The sequence below is a fragment of the Anomaloglossus baeobatrachus genome, chromosome 1 (assembly GCF_048569485.1).
Source record: "Anomaloglossus baeobatrachus isolate aAnoBae1 chromosome 1, aAnoBae1.hap1, whole genome shotgun sequence".
Lineage (NCBI taxonomy): Eukaryota > Metazoa > Chordata > Amphibia > Anura > Aromobatidae > Anomaloglossus > Anomaloglossus baeobatrachus.
Window position 1 is genome coordinate 432138133 of NC_134353.1, and position 25462 is coordinate 432163594.

General features: G+C 47.4%; 1 protein-coding gene across 6 annotated transcripts in view; it reads left to right on the plus strand.

Annotated features, from left to right (window-relative positions):
• PIGG (phosphatidylinositol glycan anchor biosynthesis class G (EMM blood group)) overlaps nt 1–25462 on the plus strand; it is a 686115-nt gene that overhangs the window by 171919 nt on the left and 488734 nt on the right. For all 6 annotated transcript variants that reach the window (XM_075352634.1, XM_075352635.1, XM_075352632.1 and 3 more), the window contains exon 2: nt 24531–24736. In XM_075352634.1, coding sequence (XP_075208749.1) covers nt 24644–24736 — 93 coding nt within the window. In that variant the 5' untranslated portion in view covers nt 24531–24643. The remainder of the gene's footprint in view (nt 1–24530; nt 24737–25462) is intronic.

Here is a 25462-nt window from a genome sequence, read left to right on the forward strand (position 1 = left end):
AGGAGTTAAAGTGGAAGACTAAGTGAGAGTAGTGACAGAAAAGGTGACAGTTGAGGAAGCCTGAAGTTGGTCCGGGTGTGTGCCCCGGACTGAGAACAGCAAGGTCAGCAGACGGCGGTGACTGTCTGCAGGAGAGGCTGCTTGGAGGTTGCCGAAAGGACCGTGGACGGGTGGTGGCCCGGCGGTACCGGAGCGGTATACGAAGAGCAGTCAGCACCATTGGCAGGGGCCTTTCGGATCCCGGCAAGGCTAGGAGTCGCCGTGAATTTGCCAAATCCGTTAGTGAAGGGGACCTCTGGGTCTCCCAACAACCAAGTCCCGATTGAAGGCAACAGTCCAACCGTTAGAGAGAGACACCGCCAGGGCAGCAGTTTCTCAGGGCCAGCGCCTGCGGGCAAAGTGGGGCTCCTCCGACCCATAACCAAGTCGGGGAGCGGGTTACCGGTGGGAACCCATCGCTACCAACATCATCTCAGGTGCAAGAAAAGTGACCGTTACCATCAACTACTGGGGAAAAGCAAGTGCAGCCGTCCGTGGGAACCGTCTTTCCAGCCGTGTGTTTTACCGAGAACTGTGTCCCTGTCTCAGGCTGAGTGAGTACCACAGTGCCGCAAGGCACAGCGCTGCCCCCGTCCCTGCACCCCGCCAAGCCCTGCACCGGCCCCGCCATCCCTCATCACCCACCTCATCACTGGGCCCCGGGACAACTACCCCCGACCCATGGAGGGGAGAACCAACAACTTTGCTGCTCCCTGTCACCGCTCCCGGGATCCCCATACAGAGCAGCGGTGGTGTCCACATAATCACCACAACCGTGGGTGGCGTCACGGACAATAAACAATCCCACAAACCAACCCCCTTTCACTCACGGGCGAGGAGCGCCGCTCGAGTCCCCGGGATCCGGCCCATCGCTTGAGCCACCGAGCAGCAGCAGGCCGCGGCAGCAGCAGCAGCCGGACCCGAGCAGTGGGAGAGCGCAGCGTCCCCTCCTCCGCCCGAGACAACTGGTTACTATAGTAACAAAGGACAGTGTTAGTATAAGAGGTAATAAGATGTCAGTGGGGAGACGGATAGAGAGAGACAGACAGGGAAAGAAAAGAGACGGAAAGCTAGAGACAGACAGAGACAGACGGTGAACGAGACCGACGGTGAACGAGACAGTGCGGAAATGAAAGCCACCTCACAGACCTGCATCATGCTAGTAGTGACATAGGCATGCTGTGATGTATGACAGCATGACCAAAATATCATGTAGCCCAAGGAAAAAATAGTGGTCAAGATTTTTCACAAAAATCTGCAGTAACTATATTTTATTGTAGATGATGATGATTATTATCGCACTATTTCTTGCTTGCTGCTACACAGTGTAGATATGTGAATCCTCACATCACATGCAGCAGACACAGTTGTCGACAGTCAGAATGAATGGTCATGTGATCACTCGTATGCAGCCTGCACACTCTACATTCGGAGCCCAATGTGTCAATTGATATAGTGACACATAGAGGGATAAGCCTGGAGAATCTATGTGTGTATGTATGTATATATATATATATATATATATATATATATATATATATATATATATATATATATATATATATATATATATATATGCACATAACTATATGACACAAACCACGCACACACACACATGTACCATACATACATGGCGTATATATCTACTATAGACTCACATTGGGTGCTATATATAGTCTGCCTTAGGCCCGTTTCATACGTCAGTGAAAAACAGTGACGTTTTTCACTGGCGTGTAAAACACGCACATGTCCCTGCGTGTGCCGTGATTCACGGCACACGTGGGTTGTCTAAGTGCAATCCGGGCACCGTTCTCCGTGGCCCGTGATTGCACTTAGTAATCAACTCACCTGCAGCCGCTCCGGCTGTCCATGGTGCTGATCGCTCCCGCGGTGCAGCATCCGGCCGGCGGTGACCCCCGCAGCAGCTGCTTCCGGGTCGGCTGTGTGGCGCATCATGAATATGCGCGACAGTAATCAGCCGGCTCAGAAGCAGCAAGCTGCACGGGCTGCAGAGGACATCGCTGGACGCCGGGTGAGTTAAAATGAAAAGCACGTTTTTTTCTGGCACGTGTTTCACGGACCACACCACTGCGTGGTCCGTGGGACATCAGTGATGCCAGAAAAAAATGGACATGTCTCCGTGCGGCAATCACGCACACGCTGGTACGCCGCACGGAGACACGTGCAGTGAAAAATCACTGACGTGTGAGCAGACCCATTCATTATAATGGGTCTGCGTATGTCAGTGATTCTGGTACGTTTAAAAAAAAAAGCACAAACGTCCCAGAATCACTGACGTGTGAAAGGGGCCTTACACAGTATTCATTTATCTATAAGGGGTGAGGAACATGTAACAACTCTTTCTGTTACCATTGTGGATGGGATGTGAGCTGATTGCTGTCACAGATGAGAGAAGCTGGATCTCTGCTCTGTCACATGCTGCTGAGAGGTCAGGTGCTGGGCAGAATACTGACAGCCATTGAATGTGCAGAGGGAGGGCAGGGGGCGTTTCTGGACACTGAGGCCGGGCAGGGGGCGTTTCTGAACACTGAGGCTGGGTGGTGCCAGCTCTGACTGAGGTTTGGCAACCAAGAATACAGGAAATTGTCATGTTTGTTGGATCTGAATGTAAACAAGGAGCTGCAGAGAATAAAGGGTGAATTCAAGAGGAACAAAAGTTAGAAAACTAAAAATAACAATGTAGGGGTGATTTATATGACAATACAGCACAGATTAGCTTACAATTTTTTTTGGAGTGTATGTCGGATAACTCCTTTAATGATCATCCCCAATGGTACTTGAGACTCTGTTATAATGATAAATTTGTGGGAGGGATTACAAGCGAGGTATATTAAGAATCCCTTGAATGCGTGCTTGTAATCGGCTAGTAATACTCTCTTACATATACGGGGTAGTAAATATGGTAACCAGCAGCACAGATTACGTCCAAACAAATTAACTCTGGTATTATTAAACATATACCCTGTTTGGATGTTGATAACTATGTGATGATTTAATGGACGACGGAACGTTTAATTATGCTCCACGTTGTGTGAGGCTTTTGCTGCGGTACAGTGCAAAGGAACCCCGTATGTGTCACATCCGGTTACGTCGGATTTTTTAGCTACACATCCGGATGCTTTGATGGATTGTGGAGCGCATATTGCGTTCCAGAACATGTGGAGCGCACTTTGCGCTCCATCGCTAGATTATCCCGTCCACGTCACATCCTGTGACGTTAATTGTCTGATGTCACATCCAGGAACGCTATTGGTGGGTGGCATGCAACGCCATTTTTAAAAAGACGTTCTCCGTGATTCCGTGCAGCGACGGTAACTGAAACCGAGGGACCATATGGCAGACTGTGGACAGTGATATATACCCTATTAGGGAGCCCTTGAAGAACCCTGGTGGGACTCATAGCCGGGGGGAAACGCGTCGGGCAATGCTGCTGTTTTTCCATTAATTTGGGCTTTGGTGACTGAGCCACTCTCAATCGTCTAAAGCTAAGTACTATATGCATGAGATTGGGATGACTATTATGGTTACGTGGACCGTGTTGTTCCTTCCCCATAGATTTCTATGTTGCTCCATTCTTTATAAGTGCCTTCCATGAAGTGTATAATTTATGTGCCTTCTGTGAAGTATCTCCCTTGTACCTTCTGTGAAGTGTTCAGTTATTCCCTGTTGTATGGGTCACCTCATAACAATACTGTAGGGTGACAGATTTGCAGTATAGTGAGATACCTGCTTTCTCTAGTCCCTTCCACGACAGCATAGGAGGTTGTCTCTCCACGCCCTAATTGGGACAGGAAGCACAATAGGTTAAAAGGACCCTCCCACCTCCCATAACCAGTGTCTTTCCTGTCCCCATGGGGCATGGAGAGGTTTTCTTTTTCTCCTATGCTGTGGTGGCCGGCGAAACTACAGTATTTATTTTTTTTTTTTTCCCCCTACCTTAAGCCGGGCAGTATCGGTCGGGCCTTCGCCGCTCCTCCCCTACTGTTCCCTCACGCTGTGGGGGACCGCTGCTCCAGCCTTCCGGAGCTCCTCTGGGGTGATGCAGGCTGTGTAGCTCCCCGGCCGGCGTCCTCCCTGAGTCGCCGGCCGCTTCCTGCATACACGCTGCTGGGCGATCCGGAAGTGCTGCCGCGGGCGGGACTTCCGGTCTAGCGAACTTCCGGTTTGGGCACTTCCGGTCGCGGAGGCAGCGTGGAGGACACGCCGACGCTTCCACGGCCTGTCTGGGACCGGATGCAGGAGGCGGGGAACGTTCCGTGTCACTGGGGGGGGCAGACTCTTCTGCATAAGGGCTGCCCTGAAGACTTCAGATTCACGGTAAGGATTGCTGCTGTGCTCCCTGACATGTCTTCCCCTGCAGCTGTATCTGCAGAGCCCAGTGTTCCCCCTGCCACAGTGAGTACAGAAGGGGGTGGTCCCTCATGTATAGGTCTCAGGCTAGTATTTATGGCTCTTTCTGGTCTATGTTTTCCAGGAGGACAAGGCCACTAAGAAATTTGACAAAAGTGAAAAGTCAGAGAGATCTGAGAAGTCAGATAAGCCGGATAAGCCTGACCTCTATGAACTGACTGAAAGGATTAAAAAGTGTCCAGTCTGTGTAAGGCTAGGTTCGCACACTGCGTCTTTTTGACGCTGCGTTTTTGTGCGTTTTTGGCCGCTAAAAACGCACAAAAACGCACCTGCGTCGAAAAAACGCGGCAAAACGCGCAAGCGTTTTGCCGCGATTTGGTGCGTTTTTTTGCTGCGTTTTTGCTCACTGCGTCCTTATGCGTTTTTTATCAGTGAACAAAAAAAAAAGGTCTGATGTAATTTCCTTCTTCAATGTGTTCTTCATTCTCCACTAGTGTATGCAGAAGAGCAGACAGCTGCAGAACTACAAGGCTCAGCATACTCCATCCAATAGTGTATGCAGGAGAGCAGACAGCAGCTGTCGAACTACAAGGCTCAGCATCCTCCTTCCAGGACTGTATGCAGGATTTCTTTGCCCCCCCAACAAAAAAAATGACGTGGGCTTCGCCATATTTTTGTATGCTAGCCGGGTACAGCAGGCAGGGACGGGCTGTCCCCCAACCCCCAGCTGCCTATTTGTACCCGGCTGGGAACCAAAAATATAGGGAAGCCCTTTTTTTTTTTTTAAATTATTTCATGAATTTCATGAAATAATTTAAAAAAAAAAATGACGTGAGCTTCGCCTAATTTTTGAGTCCAGCCGGGTACAACTAGGCAGCTGGGGATTGGAATCCACACTGCAGGGTGCCCATGCTTTCTGGGCACCCCCGCTGTGAATTGCAGTCCCGCAGCCACCCCAGAAAATGGCGCTTTCATAGAAGCGCCATCTTCTGGCGCTGTATCCAACTCTTCCAGCTGCCCTGATGCCGGCTGGCTCGCTGGGTAATAATGGGGTTAGGGCTAGCTGTATAGCTGGCCCTAAGCCCGAAATTCATGGTGTCACGCCAATATTAGACATGGCCACCATGAATTTCTAGTAAAGATAAAAAAAAAACACAACACACAGAAAAATATTTTTATTAGAAATAAAACGCAACACAATTAGTGACTCCATCTTTATTGAAATAAAGAACCCCCCTCCGCAGTAATCCTGGGTCAGGGTCCCGCGCCGTCCAATCCGGATCCAATATCATCTGATCGGTTTGCTGGAAGGCAAAGTGATCAGATGATGTGTCAGGATCAAGTGCCTGAATCCCATCACACATCAGCTTATTGTATAAAAGCCGATTATACAATCAGCAGATGCATCGGTGCAAAAAAAAAAAAAAAAATACTCACTTATGTGCTGATTACCGGCAGCTCCTGCAGCGATGGGGCGGGAGTCTGATCCTGTCCGATCGCTGCAGCAGCTGCCGGTAATCAGGGATGAAGTCTCCTGACGCATCCGCTGATACCGGCCGGGCGCCCGCGTCACCGCGATACTTACGATCACCTGATGCGTCAGGTGACTGCATCAGGTGATCCATCGCCAGGTCCTGCATCCATCGGAGGTTTCCCGGCCGTCTGCACACAGCCGGAGCGGGGGTGGCGATACCGTGAGAGGAGATGGGAGCGGGCATGGCACCGGCGGGAGTCTGCAGACAGGTGAGTATAACTTTTTTTTTTTTTTTCTACTGTTAACTTTTGTTTTCGCAGCCGCTTCCACCTCCCGCCCGAACATGCCACCGCACGGCAGCATACATGCACAGGTCCGGAGGTGGAAGCGGCGGTGACGGTACCGGGAGGATTCACGCTTCTGTATATACTGACAGAAGGAATCCTCTTCCTGTACACGTCACTTTACTACCCACTTCCTGCGTTTATAGCTGCGTTTTTGGTCTTAGAAACGCACCAAAACGCAGCTATTTGCGTTTCTCATTGCGTCTTTCAACATCCCATTGAACTCAGTGGATGAAAAGCACAGTGAAAAATGCGGGAATAATTGACATGCTGCGTTTTTGTGGCACCACAAAAACGCAGCTGAAAAAAAACAGATGTGTGCGGACAGCAAAAATGAAAACTCATAGACTTTGCTGGGGAAGCAAAGTCCTGCAGTTTTGAGGCCAAAAACGCACCCGAAAAACGCGCAAAAACGCCGCGAAAAACGCACTGTGCGCACATAACCTAAAAAAGCTACCTGCAGTCTGGGATAAGAAGCTTTGCCAACAATGTACGGACCAGATTATTAGGGCTGAACAACCGTCCCTGGTAGACGAGCTACGGTCCATGATGAAGCAGGAGATTCAGGCCTCACTAGCCTCCCTCCCTGCTCCTGGCCCCTCTTCCCCAAAGAAAAGGAAGCTCCAGTCAGCCCCGTCTGATCATGAGGAGGCTGATTCCGCCTCGGAGGGTCCCGATGAAGGCTCTTCCTCCGGGAGGTCTGAACAGTCCTTCCTTTTTTCCTCAGAGGACTTGGGGGATCTTATTGGGGCGGTTTGGAGCACTATGGGGTTAGAGGAAATGCAGTCTCTTCCCTCAATCCAGGATGAAATGTTTGCTGGCCTGAAAACCGTCAAACAATTATGGTTTCCGGTTCATGCCAATATTCTGGATATTGTCTCTCAGGAATGGGAATTTCCTGAGAAGCGTTTCCGGAGTGACCCCAGGTGCCGGTTTCCTCTGGAGACTTCTGGGTTGCATTGGGAGGTCCCCAAAATAGATGTACAGGTGGCCAGGGTAGCTAAACAAACGGCGCTTCCCTTTGAAGATACGTCCCAGCTTAGAGATCAGATGGATAGGAAGGTCGAGGGCCTCATGAAACGATCCTGGGAGGCCTCGTCTTCTACCATTCAGGCCAACATTGCCTCCACTTGTGTCTCCCGATCCCTGCTTAGGTGGCTAGACCAGTTGGAGGCTCATATTTCCCAGGGTACCCCTCGGGATGAGTTGCTGGAATCCCTTCCCTTACTTAGGAAGGCTACCAGTTTTTGGCGGATACCTCGGTAGAATCAGTCCGCCTGGCTGCCAGGACTTCGGTTCTATCTAACTCTGCCAGACGTGCCCTCTGGCTTAAGGCCTGGAGTGGAGACTCCACCTCCAAAATGAGACTTTGCTCCCTTCCGTTTAAAGGGGATTTGGTGTTTGGGCCTGCCCTGGATGATATTCTGGACAAGGCGAATGATCGTAAGGCCTTACCAGATCCTAGACCCCCCAGGAAGCGGTCCTTTCGTCCCTCGATGCCTCAGGCCTCCCAGCCCAGAGGGAAGGGGAAGGCGGGCCGGTGGAGCTATCCTAAAGGTAGAGGGAGAAACATCCTCATCCCTCCCCATCAACAACGTCCTCAGCAGGACAAACAGTGACTCGGCTCGGGTGGGGGGTCGACTCTCAGCATTTCTTCCCCAGTGGCGGTCCATCACCTCCTGCCAATGGGTTCTGAAGATCGTCTCAGAGGGTCTCTTAATAGAATTCATCTCCCCCCCTCTTCCGGGTCTCCGAGTCACGGCTCTGGCGTCACAGGGTTCCCAGGCTCTACTATACGCAAAGATTCAGGAGCTATTGCACTCGGGGGTCGTTTCCCCAGTCCCGAGTCAGGAAGAAGGGATAGGCCACTACTCCTGTCTCTTCCTTGTCAGAAAGCCGTCTGGCGACGCCCGGATTATCATCAATCTACGGCGTGGACGACTTTCTTCTCATGGCTCCTTCCGCTCAGACCCTCCGGCGCCATGTGGAGAAGTCTTTAGACATCCTTCGGTCCTTGGGATGGATCCCCAATCTCAAGAAATCACAGTTGCACCCCTCCTCCACTCTACAGTTTCTCGGAGTGCTGCTGGACTCCGACAGGCAGGCATCTTTTCTCCCGGAGGGCTACAGGGTGGCCCTGCTAGCCAAAATCTCAAAGCTTCGCCGTCAGGCTCGCCCGACCTTTCGAGCGGCTATGTCGGCTCTGGGCTCTATGACGTCCTGCATTCCCTCAGTCAGGTGGGCTCAGGCCCACTCTCGGTGTCTACAGGATCATATCCTGGCGCATTGGGACAGACTCCCGTCCTCCCTGAACAGACGGTTTCGCCTCTCAGGGACCGTCTCCTCTTCCCTTCTCTGGTGGCTGCGCCCCACCAACCTGAAGGTGGGGGTTGCCTGGACTCAGACGCCCCTGGTTACACTGACAACCGATGCCAGCCTGCGGGGATGGGGTGCTATGGTGGCAAACTCCCCATTTCAGGGGGTCTGGAGTCCTTATGTCAGCTCCCAATCCTCCAATTACCGGGAGCTCAGTGCAGTCAGGGAAGCCCTCCTTGCGGCTCAGGATCTCGTCCGGGACTCTCACGTCCTGGTCTACTCGGACAATGTCACCACCGTGGCACATCTCCGCCATCAGGGCAGTACACGATCAGGCGCCCTGAAGTCTGTGTCCTCCCGGATCTTCCACTGGGCAGAACGGTCCCTGCTATCCCTTTTTGCAGTCCATCTAAAGGGATCACTAAACCTTCAGGCAGATTTCCTGAGTCGTCGGGATGTTCACCCAGGGGAATGGAGTCTGGATCAAGCGGTGTTCTGCTCTCTGGTGGCACGGTGGGGTACTCCAGAGGTGGACCTCTTTGCTTCGGCAGAAAATCGCAAGGTCGCAACATTTTTCTCCCTGAACCCTCGGGACAGGGCATTGGGGGTGGACGCCTTCTGCCACGATTGGTTCTTTTGCCTCGCCTACGCTTTCCTCCCACTTCCTCTTCTCGCACGGACCCTGAGGAAGATCAGAGACGACGGAGCCCCAACTATCCTGGTAGCCCCTCTGTGGCCTCGGAGGAGTTGGTACAGCCTGATCCTGACGCTCGGGATCGACGGACCGGTCCTCCTGGGTTCAGACCCCAGTTTACTGTCACAGGGTCCGATTTTCCATCCGGACCCCCAGAAACTCAAATTGGCTGCCTGGCTTCTGAGGCCCGGGCATTGAAGGCCCAGGGACTTTCTGACAAGGTCGTGGCTACGCTACAGAAGAACCGTAAACCGGTGACTAACAGTATTTACAATAAAATCTGGATGAGATTTTCCTCCTGGTGTGGTTCTCGGCCTCCTGACCCGCTCCGGCCTAACGTTGCACAGATTCTAGACTTCCTCCAGAGTGGATTGGACCTAGGCCTTTGGCCTAGCACCCTGAAGGTACAGGTCTCGGAACTCAGTGCAGTCTTTGACACGGCTCTGGCAGATCATCGCTGGATCCGCCGTTTCTTTGTGTCCGCTAGTAGGCTCTGTCCGCGTCAGAGGGTACTGACGCCTCGCTGGGATCTCAATGTGGTCCTTACCGGACTATCTCAGTCACTCTTTGAGCCGCTGTCCTCCTGTAATATCCGTTCTCTTTCTCACAAGACTGCCTTTCTCGTGGCTATTACGTCTGCTCGTAGAGTCGGGGAGCTTCAGGCATTGTCTATTCGGGAGCCTTACCTGACCGTCAGAGATGACAGCATTGTCTTTCAGCTGGACCCTTCCTTCCTTCCCAAAGTGGTTTCGGATTTTCACCGTTCTCAGTCCATCATCCTGCCTTCCTTCTGTGAGCATCCTAGGACTCCGGGTGAGGAAGTGTTTCATTCTTTGGATGTTCGTCGGACAGTGTTGCACTACCTGGATGTTACTGCACCTTGGCGTCTTGATCATAACCTATTCATCCAGCCCTTTGGTCGAAATAAGGGCAGGAAGGTGGCTAAGAGTACCGTCGCCAACTGGATTGTGCGGGCCATTAGAGACGCCTACCTCGCTCAGCATTTTTCTCCGCCTACCGGATTTACGGCGCACTCCACCAGGGCTACCTCTGTCTCCTGGGCTGAACGGGCAGGGGCTTCTCCTGAGCAGATCTGCAAGGCAGCTACGTGGTCTTCCCTCCATACTTTCACGAAGCATTATCGTTTGGATCTGGATTCCAACAGGGATTTGGCTTTTGGCAGGAAGGTCCTGCAGGCTGTGGTCCCCCCTAGGTATCAATTCGTTGGTATTCCTCCTATGCTGTCGTGGAAGGGACTAGAGAAATAAGAATTATTCTTACCGTTAATTCGGTTTCTAGGACCTTCCACGACAGCAGGTAATTCCCTCCCTTTTTCCTCGATATTCCTGGATGTGTTTGTACTTCTCATATGCTATGGGTTCTTTGTAAGACACTGGCTATGGGAGGTGGGAGGGTCCTTTTAACCTCTTGTGCTTCCTGTCCCAATTAGGGCGTGGAGAGACAACCTCCTATGCTGTCGTGGAAGGTCCTAGAAACTGAATTAACGGTAAGAATAATTCTTATTTTGGACTGTTTTTGGAGGATCTTAGAGTGTCATTATTGATTTTTTTGAGACCTAAATAATCTCCTTGTTTGAACACATCCGGGTCACAGGAGAATTACAAAGCAAATATATCTGCATAAAATATACCAGATATTGTAAACATGTACACATGTAGCACTTTATATAAACAGTGAGTCACTTGATTCAAATACTGTTTGAAGTACTAAGCACTTTATAATAATAAATTGATGCATCTAATGGGGTTGAAAACTGTATTAGGCTATGTGCGCACTAGAGCTTTTAACCCGCGGATTTACCCGCGGATTTGCCGCGGAAATTTTTTGAGAAATGTCTGCAATCTTTGTGCAGACATTTCCCAGCAATTTCTATGGTAAAAAAAAAAAGCTGTGCGCACTGGTGCGGATTTTTCTCAAGAAATTTCCGCGAGAAGAATTTCTCGAGAAACTTTCTTGAGAAAATGAACATGTCCATTATTTCCACAGGTACCCTGCGGATTTCTGCAGTACAGCCTGCAAAAATCCTTAGGGAACCACCCGCGGGAAAATCGCGGCTATTCCGCGGCTATTCCGCGGCAAATCCGCGTCAAATCCGCATGCGGATTTGGTGCGGATTTTTTCCGGAGGTCCGGAAATCTTTCACTGGCAGAAGTTTCTCAAGAAATTTTCTTGAGAAACTTCTCATTTCTAGTGCGCACATAGCCTTAGGAGCAAACATTGTCCATGAGACATTTACTGCGTTAAATTGATACTGCTCCAATTGTGTGTGATTGGTGATTGAGTCCTTAATTGCAATGCAATTTTCCCGCACCCCCCCTTTTTTCCCAGATTAGCTTCACTTGAGAACAGCGAAGGGAAAGAAGGGTGAGCCATCGACAAGCGGGAGCGCCATTGCGTCTAGGTATAGGGTGCCAACCTCCGCGGCAAGGCAGGGCCAATGAAGGAGGTTTTTTTTGGCCATACCCCCCATTGCACTGCGGTGTTGTTCCCACTCACCACTGTGATTTTTGTGATGGGCAGTATAAGATTTTTATTCTTATGACCTAAGGGACTTATAAATTATTGCTTGATGTGCAATCTAATACCTCTTCTCCCACTGACACAACAAACTGTTGTAGACTGAACATTGTTAGTTGGGAGACTATATGAGGGGATTGTTTCTTGATGGTTTATTTGCACTCAAGCTTTGTCCTGTGTCTTTATTGTTTTGTCATTGATGTCTGTATGGAAACTCTTATTTTAACTGAAATAATAAAATTTAAGTTTTAGGGGTTTTTCTTTTTGGTCTTCATGCTTATTACCCCTGATATACAGTGCTGGCCAAAAGTATTGGCACCCCTGCAATTCTGTCAGAGAATACTCAGTTTCTTCTTGAAAATGATTGCAATCACAAATTCTTTGGTATTATCTTCATTTATTTTGCTTGCAATGAAAAAACACAAAAGAGAAACAAAAATCAAATCATTCATCATTTCACACAAAACTACAAAAATGGCCCAGACAAAAGTATTGGCACCCTTAGCCTACTACTTGGTTGCACAACCTTTAGCCAAAATAACTGTGAGCAACCGCTTCCGGTAACCATCAATGAGTTTCTTACAATGCTCTGCTGGAATTTTAGACCATTCTTCTTTGGCAAACTGCTCCATGTCCCTGAGATTTGAAGAGTGCCTTCTCCAAACTGCCATTTTGAGATCTCTCCACAAGTGTTCTATGGGATTCAGGTCTGGACTCATTGCTGGCCACTTTAGTAGTCTCCAGTGCTTTCTGTTAAACCATTTTCTAGTGCTTTTTGAAGTGTGTTTTGGGTCATTGTCCTGCTGAAAGACCCATGACCTCAGAGGGAGACCCAGCTTTCTCACACTGGGCCCTACATTATGCTAGAAAATTTGTTGGTAGTCTTCAGACTTCATTATGCCATGCACACGGTCAAGCAGTCCAGTGCCAGAGGCAGCAAAGCAACCCCAAAACATCAGGGAACCTCCGCCATGTTTGACTGTAGGGATCGTGTTCTTTTCTTTGAATGCCTCTTTATTTTTCCTGTAAACTCTATGTTGATGGCTTTTCCCAAAAATCTCTACTTTTGTCTCATTTGACCAGAGAACATTCTTCCAAAACGTTTTAGGCTTTCTCAGGTAAGTTTTGGCAAACTCCAGCCTGGCTCTTTTATGTCTCGGGGTAAGAAGTGGGGTCTTCCTGGATATCCTACCATACAGTCCCTTTTCATTCAGACGCCGACGGATAGTACGGGTTGACACTGTTGTACCATCGGACTGCAGGGCAGCTTGAACTTGTTTGGATGTTAGTCGAGGTTCTTTATCCACCATCTGCACAATCTTGCGTTGAAATCTCTCGTCAATTTTTCTTTTCCTTCCACATCTAGGGAGGTTAGCCACAGTGCCATGGGCTTTAAACTTCTTGATGACACTGCGCACCGTAGACAAAGGAACTTTCAGGTCTTTGGAGATGGACTTGTAGCCTTGAGATTGCTCATGCTTCCTCACAATTTGGATTCTCAAGTCCTCAGACAGTTCTTTGGTTTTCTTTCTTTTCTCCATGCTCAATGTGGTACACACAAGGACACAGGACAGAGGATGAGTCAACTTTAATCCATGTCAACTGGCTGTAAGTGTGATTTAGTTATTGCCAACACCTGTTAGGTGCCACAGGTAAGTTACAGGTGCTGTTAATTACACAAATTAGAGAAGCATCACACGATTTTTCAAACAGTGCCAATACTTTTGTCCAACCCCTTTTTTATGTTTGGTGTGGAATTATATTCAATTTGGCTTTATGACAATTTTTTTTTTTTTCATTGAAGACAAATTAAATGAAGATAATAATACCAAAGAATTTGTGATTGCAATCATTTTCAAGAAGAAACTGAGTATTATATAAAAAAGTTGCAGGGGTGCGAATACTTTTGGCCAGCACTGTATATTGTTTGTTTTTTTTGCACTTTTCCACTTTTCCATAAAGGCCAGATTTGTGCAGTGTATGACTGATTGTTGTCCTATGGACAGATTGTCCCACCTCAGCTGTAGGTCTCTGCAGTTCATCCAGAGTGATCATGGGCCTCTTGGCGGCATCTCTGATCAGTCTTCTCCTTGTTTGAGATGAACGTTTGGATGGGCGGCTGGGTCTTGGTAGATTTGCAGTGGTATGATACTCCTTCCATTCCAATATGACCGCTTGCACAGTGCTCCTTGGGATGTTTAAAGTTTTGGAAATCTTTTTGTAACCAAATCCGGCTTTAAACTTCACAACAGTATCATGGACTTGCCTGTTGTGTTCCTTGATCTTCATGATGCTATCTGTGCTTTAAACAGAACACTGAGACTATCACAGAGCAGGTGCATTTATACGGAGACTTGATTACACACAGGTTGATTATATATATCATCCTCAGTCATTTAGGACAACATTGGCTCATTCAGAGATCCTCAATGAACTTCTGGTTTGAGTATGCTGCACTGAAAGTAAAGGGGATGAGTAATATTGGACGCCTCACTTTTCAGTTATTTATTTTTTAAAAAAGTTTAAAATAAGCAATACATTTCGTTCAACTTCATAATTGTGTCCAGCTTGTTATTGATTCTTTACCATAACATTAAAATGTTTATCTTTGAAGCCTGAAATGTGGGAAAAGTTTGAAAAATTCAAGGGGACTGAATACTTTCGCAAGGCTCTGCATGTAAAAATGAAAGGTGACCTAGAGAACAACCAATGTCTATGGGCTGGGAAGCTCTGTAGAGGAAGGGTTGGAAAAAAAACTATAGCGCAAAAATTGGCTTAATCAGGAAGGAATTGTGTGTTTTTTTTTAATATTTGGGAAAATGAGTCTGAAAAAGAAACCATGAAAATACAAATACTGTTGTTTTTTTTTTTTTTTTGTTTGTTTTTTTGTTTGACAGATTGTTCTCACTGAATTTTCATAGTCAGATTAGCCATTAACCATGACAGTCAGCTCTGGTTTTATGTCCATTGTTATCTTTAGAAATGTTTAACCCACCCCCTAGAACCTTGGAATTGGATTTGGGTGGTGTCTCCTTCCGACTCCCTTTTCCATATATTCTAATGTTGAAATCTGTGTGTTCACAGTAACTCCACAATGGTAGCATGACAGGTTGGCCAAAAGTGTCTACTGTGGAGTCTTTTGGGTGCTTTACACGCTGCGACATCGCTAGCGATAGCTAACGATGTCGTGCACGATAGCACCCGCCCCCGTCGTTCGTGCAACATTTGGTGATCGCTGCCGTAGCGAACATTATCGCTACGGCAGCGTCACACGCACATACCTGGTCAGCGACGTCGCTGTGACCGCCGAACAATCCCTCCTTCAAGGTGGAGGTGCGTTCGGCGTCATAGTGACATCACTGCGGCGTCACTAAGCGACTTCCCAATAGCAGAGGAGGGGCGGAGATGAGCGGCCGGAATATCTTGCCCATCTCCTTCCTTCCTCTTTGCCGGTGGACGCAGGTAAGGAGATGTTCGTTTTTCCTGCGGTGTCACACATAGCGATGTGTGATGCCGCAGGAACGATGAACAACATCGTACCTGCAGCAGCAAAGATATTTAGAAAAGGAGCGACGTGTCAACGATCACCGATTTTTGACGCTTTTGCGATCGTTGATCGTCGCTCCTTGGTGTCACACACTGCGATGTTGCTAACATCGCCAGATGTGCGTCACTAACGACGTGACCCCGACGATATCTTGTTAGCGATGTTTGCAGCGTGTAAAGCACTCTTTAGCCCTGCACTTAGATATTAGCGGATCAAGTTATCATTTGCATATATTCTCTAACTCTTTTCATTAATTTGTCTCTAGTAATATTTGATGTTCATAACTTTTGTGCAAAATCACAACACAAATGATCTTTATTTTTGTTGTTTTAACTTAGATTTTGACTCTTTAGTGTGAAAGTTCTAATATTATCTTGTAAAATCAAGACATCGATAATAGTTTTAGATCGGGGAGGCTGTTGGCATTAGCCTAAACAAATGCTAATAAAGTTTTCTATTTATTCTTAGAATAACATACAGCAAAACCTCCCAAATTTTTCTTCACCTTTTTGGGAAGACCGTCCCTTTTAAATTTTCCCTTCGTTTTACTGGTCGTGTTACCCCTGTTTACGGCTGAGAGGGCTGCGCATGCGCCCTCACTTCTTCATTTCTCGTTTTGACCGTGGGAGCGTGCGTGGTCACAACAGGAGTTGAGAAAAGCTGATCGTAGCGATTAGCTGCAGAAGAGGACACCGGCCCGTCCCCGGACACCAGGATCTTCACAAAGATGGCGCCGGAGATAAGCACTATGTGCAGGCGCTAACTCCAACGCCATCTTAGTGATGAAAAAGATGAATAGTAACATTAGCATAGAGAACAGAGAGGGCGGAGGGGCAGGAATCCGTATGAATACCCACCCAGTTATTATCTGCTCCGTTGCAACTGCCACTCAAGAAGCTGACGATTTTTTAAAGTTTACTTTCTTGGATTTGAAAGCCTAAACATCCGAGCTGACCACTAATGGTATGTAGAGAATCTGCCTGATAGTGCCAGTGTAGCACTGGCTTTACCTTTATATACAAAAATCCTGATGATTGGTTCCCTTTAAAGGGTCAGCTCTGATGTTTAGGCTTTCAAATCCAAGAAAGTGAAGTTTGTAAAATTAGCTGCTTCTTGAGTGGCACTTGCACTGGAGCAGATAATATATCCATGGTTATCCCCTCCCCCTGTTAGAATTAGCATAAGTATTATACAAACGACTCACTTTGTCTAGCAGGACCTATGGTGAGAGAACTCATCCCAATGCCCTTGTGCGGTGGCAAACGGGGAAATATATGGGGTTGATGCCAGATGTGTAATGTCACCTGGCATCAAGCCCTGGGGTTAGTGATGTCCCTCGTCTATCAGATACCTGACATCACCAACCCAGTCAGTAAGAAATAAAAAATAGACAACAAAAAAAGTTTTATTTGAAAAAACACTGCCCAAAACATTCCCTCTTTCACCAATTTATTGAAAAGAACAATCAATTCCAGGTCCGGCGTAAACCAATAAGGGGGTCCCACGACGATCCATACCATAGTCACTGTCCCAGTCAATGAAAAACAGAATGTTCCCCATTGGCTGGGAGAGCAGTGCGGTGACCTGAGCTAACATCAATAGGTCAGCCCAGGTCACTGCAGGGGATGACGAGCACTGCTGTCAGAAGGTTAGATGAGATCATTACCTGCAGTGACTATCTCCTGCTCTCCTGACGTCAGCGCTGTCACTGACTTCTATGCCCGCCGGGTTCTCAGCAGTATTGCGAAAGCCCGTGACATCAGCGCTAGTGACAGTCTCGGGCCGCCCGCGAGGCGGGCATAGAAGGCAGTGGCAGCGCTGACGTCGGGAGAGCAGGAGATCGTCATAGCAGGTAATGATCTCATCTAACCTCCTGACAGCAGCGCTCGTCATCCCTGCAGCTGCCAGCACTGCAGTGTGAGAAGCTGCTGACACTGCAGTGCAGGCAGCCGCGGGGCTGAAGCGATACACAGACTGCACGGGCACCCAACGGAGGTCACACGGAAGTGCTTCCATGCGACTTCCAGGGAGTGTGATGTGTGTGTGTTTACTCTCTGCTCCACTTCCTCTTCCTGTCATAATGACATCACTTCCCTGCAAAACGCGGGCAGTGATGAACATTACCGCAGGTAAATCGCGGCTATACCGAGGGTATACTGCACTTCATTTGCTACCTGCGGTATACCCGCGGTATTTCGCGAATACATTACAGTGAATGGAGTGAAATACCGCAGGTACCTGCGGAAAAGAAGTGACATGCACATTTTCTCAAGAAATTTTCGCAAGAAATTCTGCAGAAAGAATTTTCTTGAGAAAAAAAACGCAGTGTGCGCACAGCTATTTTTTTTCCCCATAGGTTTTGCTGGGAAATGTCTGCAGAAAGATTACAAACATTTCTCAAGAAATTCCTGCAGCAAAACCACGGGTAAAACCGCAGGTAAAAACGCAGTGTGCGCACAGGGCCTTAAAGAAGTTGTCCAGTTACCAAAACTGATTTTTTTTTTTCTGATAAATCTTGCTAATATGTGCCCCTCAACACATCTATTATGTTTTTTCAGCAAAATTACCTTTCATTGTGCACTAGCAGCACATGCTCATTGCTGGCTCCAGCTCTGATGGGGTTAATCTCTCCTCTGACTTCCTGTGTTCAGTTCCTACAAGTCCCAGAATTCTTTGTGGCTCTAGGGCGGTGTCTAGCTTATCTAACACACCCACTGTGTCTAATACACCCACTCTGCTCCCACCCAAACCCTCCTCCCTGTCTCTTCCCAGTGGATGTGCACTGAGATCAATTACACAGAGAGAGCAGCAGCTCTACACAGCCAGGGGAAGAAAGTGTGTGTGCGCATATATACAGTGTGTGTGCGCATATATACAGTGTGTGTGCGCGTATATACAGTGTGTGTGTGTGTGTGTGTGTGTGTGTATATATACAGTTTGTGTGCGTATATACAGTGTGTGTGTGTATATATACAGTGTGTGAGTGAGTGTGTATGTGTGTGTGTATGTCATACTCACCTGTCTGCAGGGTCCCGGTGCCATGCCTGCTTCCAGCCCCTGTCTCGGTAGCGCCGCTTCGGCTGTGTGCAGTCTCCCCGGGGCACGTACGAAGCTTGCAGGACCTGGCGGTGGATCACCTGATGCAGTCACCTGACGCATTAGATGATCAATTCTCGCCGGTGCCGGCGGCCGGCTATCAGCTGATCCTGCTGTCAGGGGACTTCATCAGCTGATTACCGGCAGCTCCTGCAGTGATGGGCCAGGATCAGACTCCGCTCCAGGAGCTGCCGGTAATCAGCACAGACGTGAGTATTTATTTATTTATTTTTTTTTTTGCACTGATGCTTCAGCTGATTGTATAATCGGCTTTTATACAATCAGCTGATGTATGATGTGATTCACATCCTTTAACCTGACACATCATCTGATCGCTTTGCCTTCCAGCAAACCGATCAGATGATATTGGATCCGGATTGGACGGCGCGGGACCCTAACCCAGGATTACTGCGGAGGGGGGTTTATTTCAATAAAGATGGAGTCACTAATTGTGTTGTGTTTTATTTCTAATAAAAATATTTTTCTGTGTGTAGTTTTTTTTTTTTTTTTATCATTACTAGAAATTCATGGTGGCCATGTCTAATATTGGCGTGACACCATGAATTTCGGGCTTAGGGCTAGCTGATAATATACAGCTAGCCCTAACTCCATTATTACCCGGCTAGCCACCCGGCATCAGGGCAGCTGGAAGAGTTGGATACAGCGCCAGAAGATGGCGCTTCTATGAAAGCGCCATTTTCTGGGGTGGCTGCGGACTGCAATTCGCAGTGGGCGTGCCCAGAAAGCTTGGGCACCCTTCACTGTGGATTCCAATCCCCAGCTGCCTAGTTGTACCCGGCTGGACACCAAAATTAGGCGAAGCTCACGTCATTTTTTTTTTTAATTATTTCATGAAATTCATGAAATAATTAAAAAAAAAAAGGGCTTCTCTATATTTTTGGTTCCCAGCCGGGTACAAATAGGCAGCTGGGGGTTGGGGGCAGCCCGTACCTGCCTGCTGTACCCGGCTAGCACACAAAAATATGGCGAAGCCCATGTCATTTTTTTTCTCTTTTTGGGTGAAAAACTGCATACAGTCCTGGAAGGAGGATGCTGAGCCTTGTAGTTCTGCAGCTTCTGTCTGCTCTCCTGCATACACTAGTGAATGGAGGATGCTGAGCCTTGTAGTCCTGCAGCTGCTGTCTGCTCTCCTGCATACACTAGTGAATGGAGGATGCTGAGCCTTGTAGTCCTGCAGCTGCTGTCTGCTCTCCTGCATACACCAGTGAATGGAGGATGCTGAGCCTTGTAGTCCTGCAGCTGCTGTCTGCTCTCCTGCATACACTAGTGAATGGAGGATGCTGAGCCTTGTAGTCCTGCAGCTGCTGTCTGCTCTCCTGCATACACTAGTGAATGGAGGATGCTGAGCCTTGTAGTCCTGCAGCTGCTGTCTGCTCTCCTGCATACACTAGTGAATGGAGGATGCTGAGCCTTGTAGTCCTGCAGCTGCTGTCTGCTCTCCTCCATTCACTAGTGTATGCAGGAGAGCAGACAGCAGCTGCAGAACTACAAGGCTCAGCATCCTCCATTCACTAGTGTAAGCAGGAGAGAAGACAGCAGCTGCAGAACTACAAGGCTCAGCATACTCCATCCCGGACTGTATGCAGTTTTTTGCGAAAAAAGAAAGAAAAAAATGACGTGGGCTTCGCCATATTTTTGTATGCTAGCCGGGTACAGCAGGCAGGTACGGGCTGCCCCCAACCCCCAGCTGCCTATTTGTACCCGGCTGGGAACCAAAAATATAGAGAAGCCCTTTTTTTTTAATTATTTCATGAATTTCATGAAATAATTAAAAAAAAAAATGACGTGAGCTTCGCCTAATTTTTGTGTCCAGCCGGGCACAACTAGGCAGCTGGGGATTGGAATCCACAGTGCAGGGTGCCCAAGCTTTCTGGGCACCCCCACTGCGAATTGCAGTCCGAAGCCACCCCAGAAAATGGCGCTTTCATAGAAGCGCCATCTTCTGGCGCTGTATCCAACTCTTCCAGCTGCCCTGATGCCGGGTGGCTAGCCGGGTAATAATGGAGTTAGGGCTAGCTGTATATTATCAGCTAGCCCTAAGCCCGAAATTCATGGTGTCACTCCAATATTAGACATGGCCACCATGAATTTCTAGTAATGATAAAAAAAAAAAAAAAACACAACACACAGAAAAATATTTTTATTAGAAATAAAACACAACACAATTAGTGACTCCATCTTTATTGAAATAAACCCCCCTCCGCAGTAATCCTGGGTTAGGGTCCCGCGCCGTCCAATCCGGATCCAATATCATCTGATCGGTTTGCTGGAAGGCAAAGCGATCAGATGATGTGTCAGGTTAAACTACGTGAATCACATGACACATCAGCTGATTGTATAATCGGCTTTTATACAATCAGCTGATGCATCAGTCGAAAAAAAAAAAAAATAAATACATACTCACTTATGTGCTGATTACCGGCAGCTCCTGCAGCGATCGATTGGACAGGAGTATGATCCTGTCCCATCGCTGCAGGAGCTGCCGGTAATCAGCTGATGAAGTCCCCTGACGGCAGGAGCAGCTGATAGCCGGCCGGGCGCAAAAAAGCCGGCAACACCGCGAGAATCGATGAGCTGATCCACCGCCAGGTCCTGCAAGCTTCGTACGTGCCCCGGGGAAACTGCACACAGCCAGAGCGGCGGTACCGAGACAGGGGCTGGGAGCGGACATGGCACCGTGACCCTGCAGACAGGTGAGTATGACATTTTTTTTTTCTACTGTTCACTTTGGTTTTCGCCGCTGCCTCCACCTCCCGCCCAGACATGGCGCCGCACGGAGCTGACATGGCACCGGGCGGGTTGTGGACGCAGCGGTGACGGTACCGGGAGGATTCATGCTTCTGTGTTTACCAACAGAAGGAATCCTCTTCCTGTACACGCCACTGTAGTACCCACCCCTTGCGTTTGTAGCTGCGTTTTTAGTCATAGAAACGCAGCTATATGCGTTTTTCATTGCGTTGTTGAACATCTCATTGAACTCAATGGGTGAAAAACGCAGTGAAAAACGCAGAAATAATTGACATGCTGCATTTTTGTGGTCAACACAAAAACGCAGCTACAAAAAAACGCTGTCTGCGGACAGCACTTCTGAAAACCCATAGACATTGCTGGGGAAGCAATGTCACTGCGTTTTCAGCACAAAAATGTGGTAAAAAACGCAGCAAAAACGCCTAGTGCGCACAATGGCATAGACTTTACTCGGGAAGCAAAGTCATGCAGTTTTCTGAGTAAAAACGCACCAGAAAAACGCGCAAAAACGCCACGAAAAACGCACTGTGTGAACTTACCCTTAGTTGGTGACATGCAGCATCGCAGGTGACAGAGCAGAGCAAGTTGGTGACATGCTCTGCTCTGACACATAGTGTGCTGCATGTCACTGTCTCCACTCTGGGACTTGTTGTGCAGGTGACCGGATGCTACATGTCACTAACTGTCTCCACTCTGGGACTTGTTCTGCAGGTGAGAGTGTATACAGTTGGTACTATGCAGCAGAAATCACAGAGTGGAGACAGATAGTATAACTGAAGTGAGCACTAATATATATATATGAGTGCAAGCCAAAAATACATACTATATATAAGAATAAGGCTGCACATCAAACTTAGATAATGGTATAATGCCTCAAGCATATGGAAAAATGTTGGAATATACAATGAAAAATGCTACTTGCTAATTTGAACATGTGAATAATGAATTGCATACCTGCTACGAATATTAGGAAAAAGGAGATATTTAGCAATCGCATTGATCAATGTAACTGAGCCCCAAAACCTCGTCAAGGTACATCTCTATATTGGGGTCCCTAGCTCTGTAGTAGCATTTTTCATTGTATATTCCAATATTTTTCCATATGCTTGAGGCATTATACCATTATCTAAGTTTGATGTGCAGCCTTATTCTTATATATAGTATGTATTTTTGGCTTGCACTCATATATATATATTAGTGCTCACTTCAGTTATCCTATTCAGTTATATGTAGTTTTTTTTCTGAATGTGAACACAGCTCCGCCCCTTTCGGCCATGTTTTTTCCATCTCCTATATAAGAAAGTCCTTAGTTACCCCTCTCCACCCATAGCAGTTTTTAATTGCAATGAGATGACACACAGTTAGGGTCACAGAGCTAGGGACCCCAATATAGAGATGTACCTTGACGAGGTTTTGGGGCTCAGTTACATTGATCAATGCGATTGCTAAATATCTCCTTTTTCCTAATATTCGTAGCAGGTATGCAATTCATTATTCACATGTTCAAATTAGCAAGTAGCATTTTTCATTGTATATTCCAACATTTTTCCATATGCTTGAGGCATTATACCATTATCTAAGTTTGATGTGCAGCCTTATTCTTATATATAGTATGTATTTTTGGCTTGCACTCATATATATATATTAGTGCTCACTTCAGTTATCCTATTCAGTTATATGTAGTTTTTTTTCTGAATGTGAACACAGCTCCGCCCCTTTCGGCCATGTTTTTTCCATCTCCTATATAAGAAAGTCCTTAGTTACCCCTCTCCACCCATAGCAGTTTTTAATTGCAATGAGATGACACACAGTTAGGGTCACAGAGCTAGGGACCCCAATATAGAGATGTACCTTGACGAGGTTTTGGGGCTCAGTTACATTGATCAATGCGATTGCTAAATATCTCCTTTTTCCTAATATTCGTAGCAGGTATGCAATTCATTATTCACATGTTCAAATTAGCAAGTAGCATTTTTCATTGTATATTCCAACATTTTTCCATATGCTTGAGGCATTATACCATTATCTAAGTTTGATGTGCAGCCTTATTCTTATATATGGAGACAGATAGTGACATGTAGCATCCGGTCACCTGCACAAGTCCCAGAGTGGATACAGTTAGTGACATGTAGCATCCGGTCACCTGCACAACAAGTCCCAGAATGGAGACAGTGACATGCAGCACACTATGTGTCAGAGCAGAGCATGTCACTGTCTCCACTCTGGGACTTGTTGTGCAGGTGACCGGATGCTACATGTCACTGTCTCCACTGTGGGACTTGTTGTGCAGGTGACAGAGTGGAGCAGATTGGTCCCATGCAGCGTCCGGTCACCTGTGCTGCTGGTGGGAGTATATGATCACACTGCCGACACCGCCCGCTCTCCTGACAGCTGAGCACAACGGGCGGGTGGACAGTGTGATCACATACTTGCGTGACAGGGGGGATTTCAGTGGAGGAAACCCCCCCTGTACTCCACACTGGCGCCCCGTACCTCCCACAGCTGAATGCTGGTAAGCGCGCGCTCTGCCTTCACCGCTCCACACTGGCGTCCTCCGGATCCTCCCCTCGATGCTGGGCTGTGACGTCAGGTATTCACCGCCCACAGCCCAGTCAATCACTGTGAGTGGCGCCGGCATCCTGTGACGTACCCGTCTAGTTTGAGAGCCCGGAAATGCCGGGACGTCAGAGGATGCTGGCGGCCACAGCTCCAGGGGGTCATGTGACTGGCACTGAGCGTGCAGGATAGCGCCGCTCAGTGCCAGAAATGGAAAACAGAAGCCAATGCAGAAGATGCAGACAATGGTAAGTGAGAATCATTGGGGGAAAAAAAAAATGGGTGAACCACCCCTTTTAAGGGATTTCCCTCTCCTTCCTGCTCTTTACCTCTTCCCCAATAAATATTTCCTTCCCTACCTTTCTCTTTCCCTTCCTCTTCTCCCTTATGTTTCAGCTTCTTATGTGTTAAATGTTAATGTACAATATGAGTAAGTAACTAGGTTATGGCAAGCTTTTAATTGTTATTTATGATAATGTACTGTATTGTATTGTATATACCCTTATGTTCAAATTATCCTATAAAAATATTTTAAAACAAAACCTAAACATCCAAGCTGACCAATGCAGGTATGTAGAAAATCAGCCTGATAGTGCCAGTATAGCACTGGCTTTAGGTTATATACAAAAATCCTGGTGATTGGTTCCCTTTAAGTCTTATTTATATTGCTGCCCTATTGCAGAGGGCCACCCATTTAAATGTCGTAAGAGCATTTGAAAGCAGGTGAGAAAAATTTCCAGTAATGTTGTGGGTTTGTATTTTTTTTCCACCCCACTTTCCTTCCAGGTAAAACCTCAAACTGGACACAACTTCCCCATCCGCTGTTTAAGAGAGTAGTCATTCTTCTCATTGATGCGCTGAGACAGGACTTTGTATTTGGTGCCGTGGGCAAAGAACACATGCCTTATACAACTCAACTTATAGAGAAGGGCTCAAGCCTCAGCTTTATCGCAAATGCTGCAGCTCCTACTGTGACAATGCCTCGCATTAAGGTTTGTACTTGTTCATATATAGCGGTCACCTATTCAGGATCCTCATTTATTAGTGGGGCAGAGAGCGAATATGAAGAGCCTCTGTCCCTACATGGACCAGATATTTATGTAATTGGGCCTTGTGTGATGCAGAGCCTCTTTTCTCCTGTAGGGGTAATGCTTGTCTTGGTGCCACACAATCAAGTGAGCTGTATAGTATTGCCTTCACAGTGTTTGCAGATGCTGATTACTACAATGTACCACAACTAGTTTTCACAACACAGAACTTGTTGGTGTGTATGAAGGTATGTGCACGCAACGCCTTTCCAGGCAGGTTTGAGTTTTTCAAGAGGGAGGTGCTTCAGGAAATGTTGGAGTTTTTACCTCAGAAGCGTCTTGTCAGAGATTTTTTTTTTGCTCTGTTGTTTTTTGAGCGCCTATTTGTAGCTTTTATCAAAAGAATTCTTTTTTTTTTTTTTTTTTTTATATGATTTGAGACCGAAGCATGACAAGTATCAATAAACTTGTCAATTAGTAAAATGCAAAAGAGAAATCTAAATCAAAATGTCACAATGTGACTGTAGGATATCGAGGGACATGGGCTCCTATGCTGTTCCTCACGCTAAGGGACCCTAGGCTATTCTTTGCTTGACTATGCGCCTGACCAGCACTTATATGAATCCCCCTTCCCACGAGGGAAGGATGGAGCAGGAGTGAGATAGAAACGGAAAAAGACAGACAAGGGAA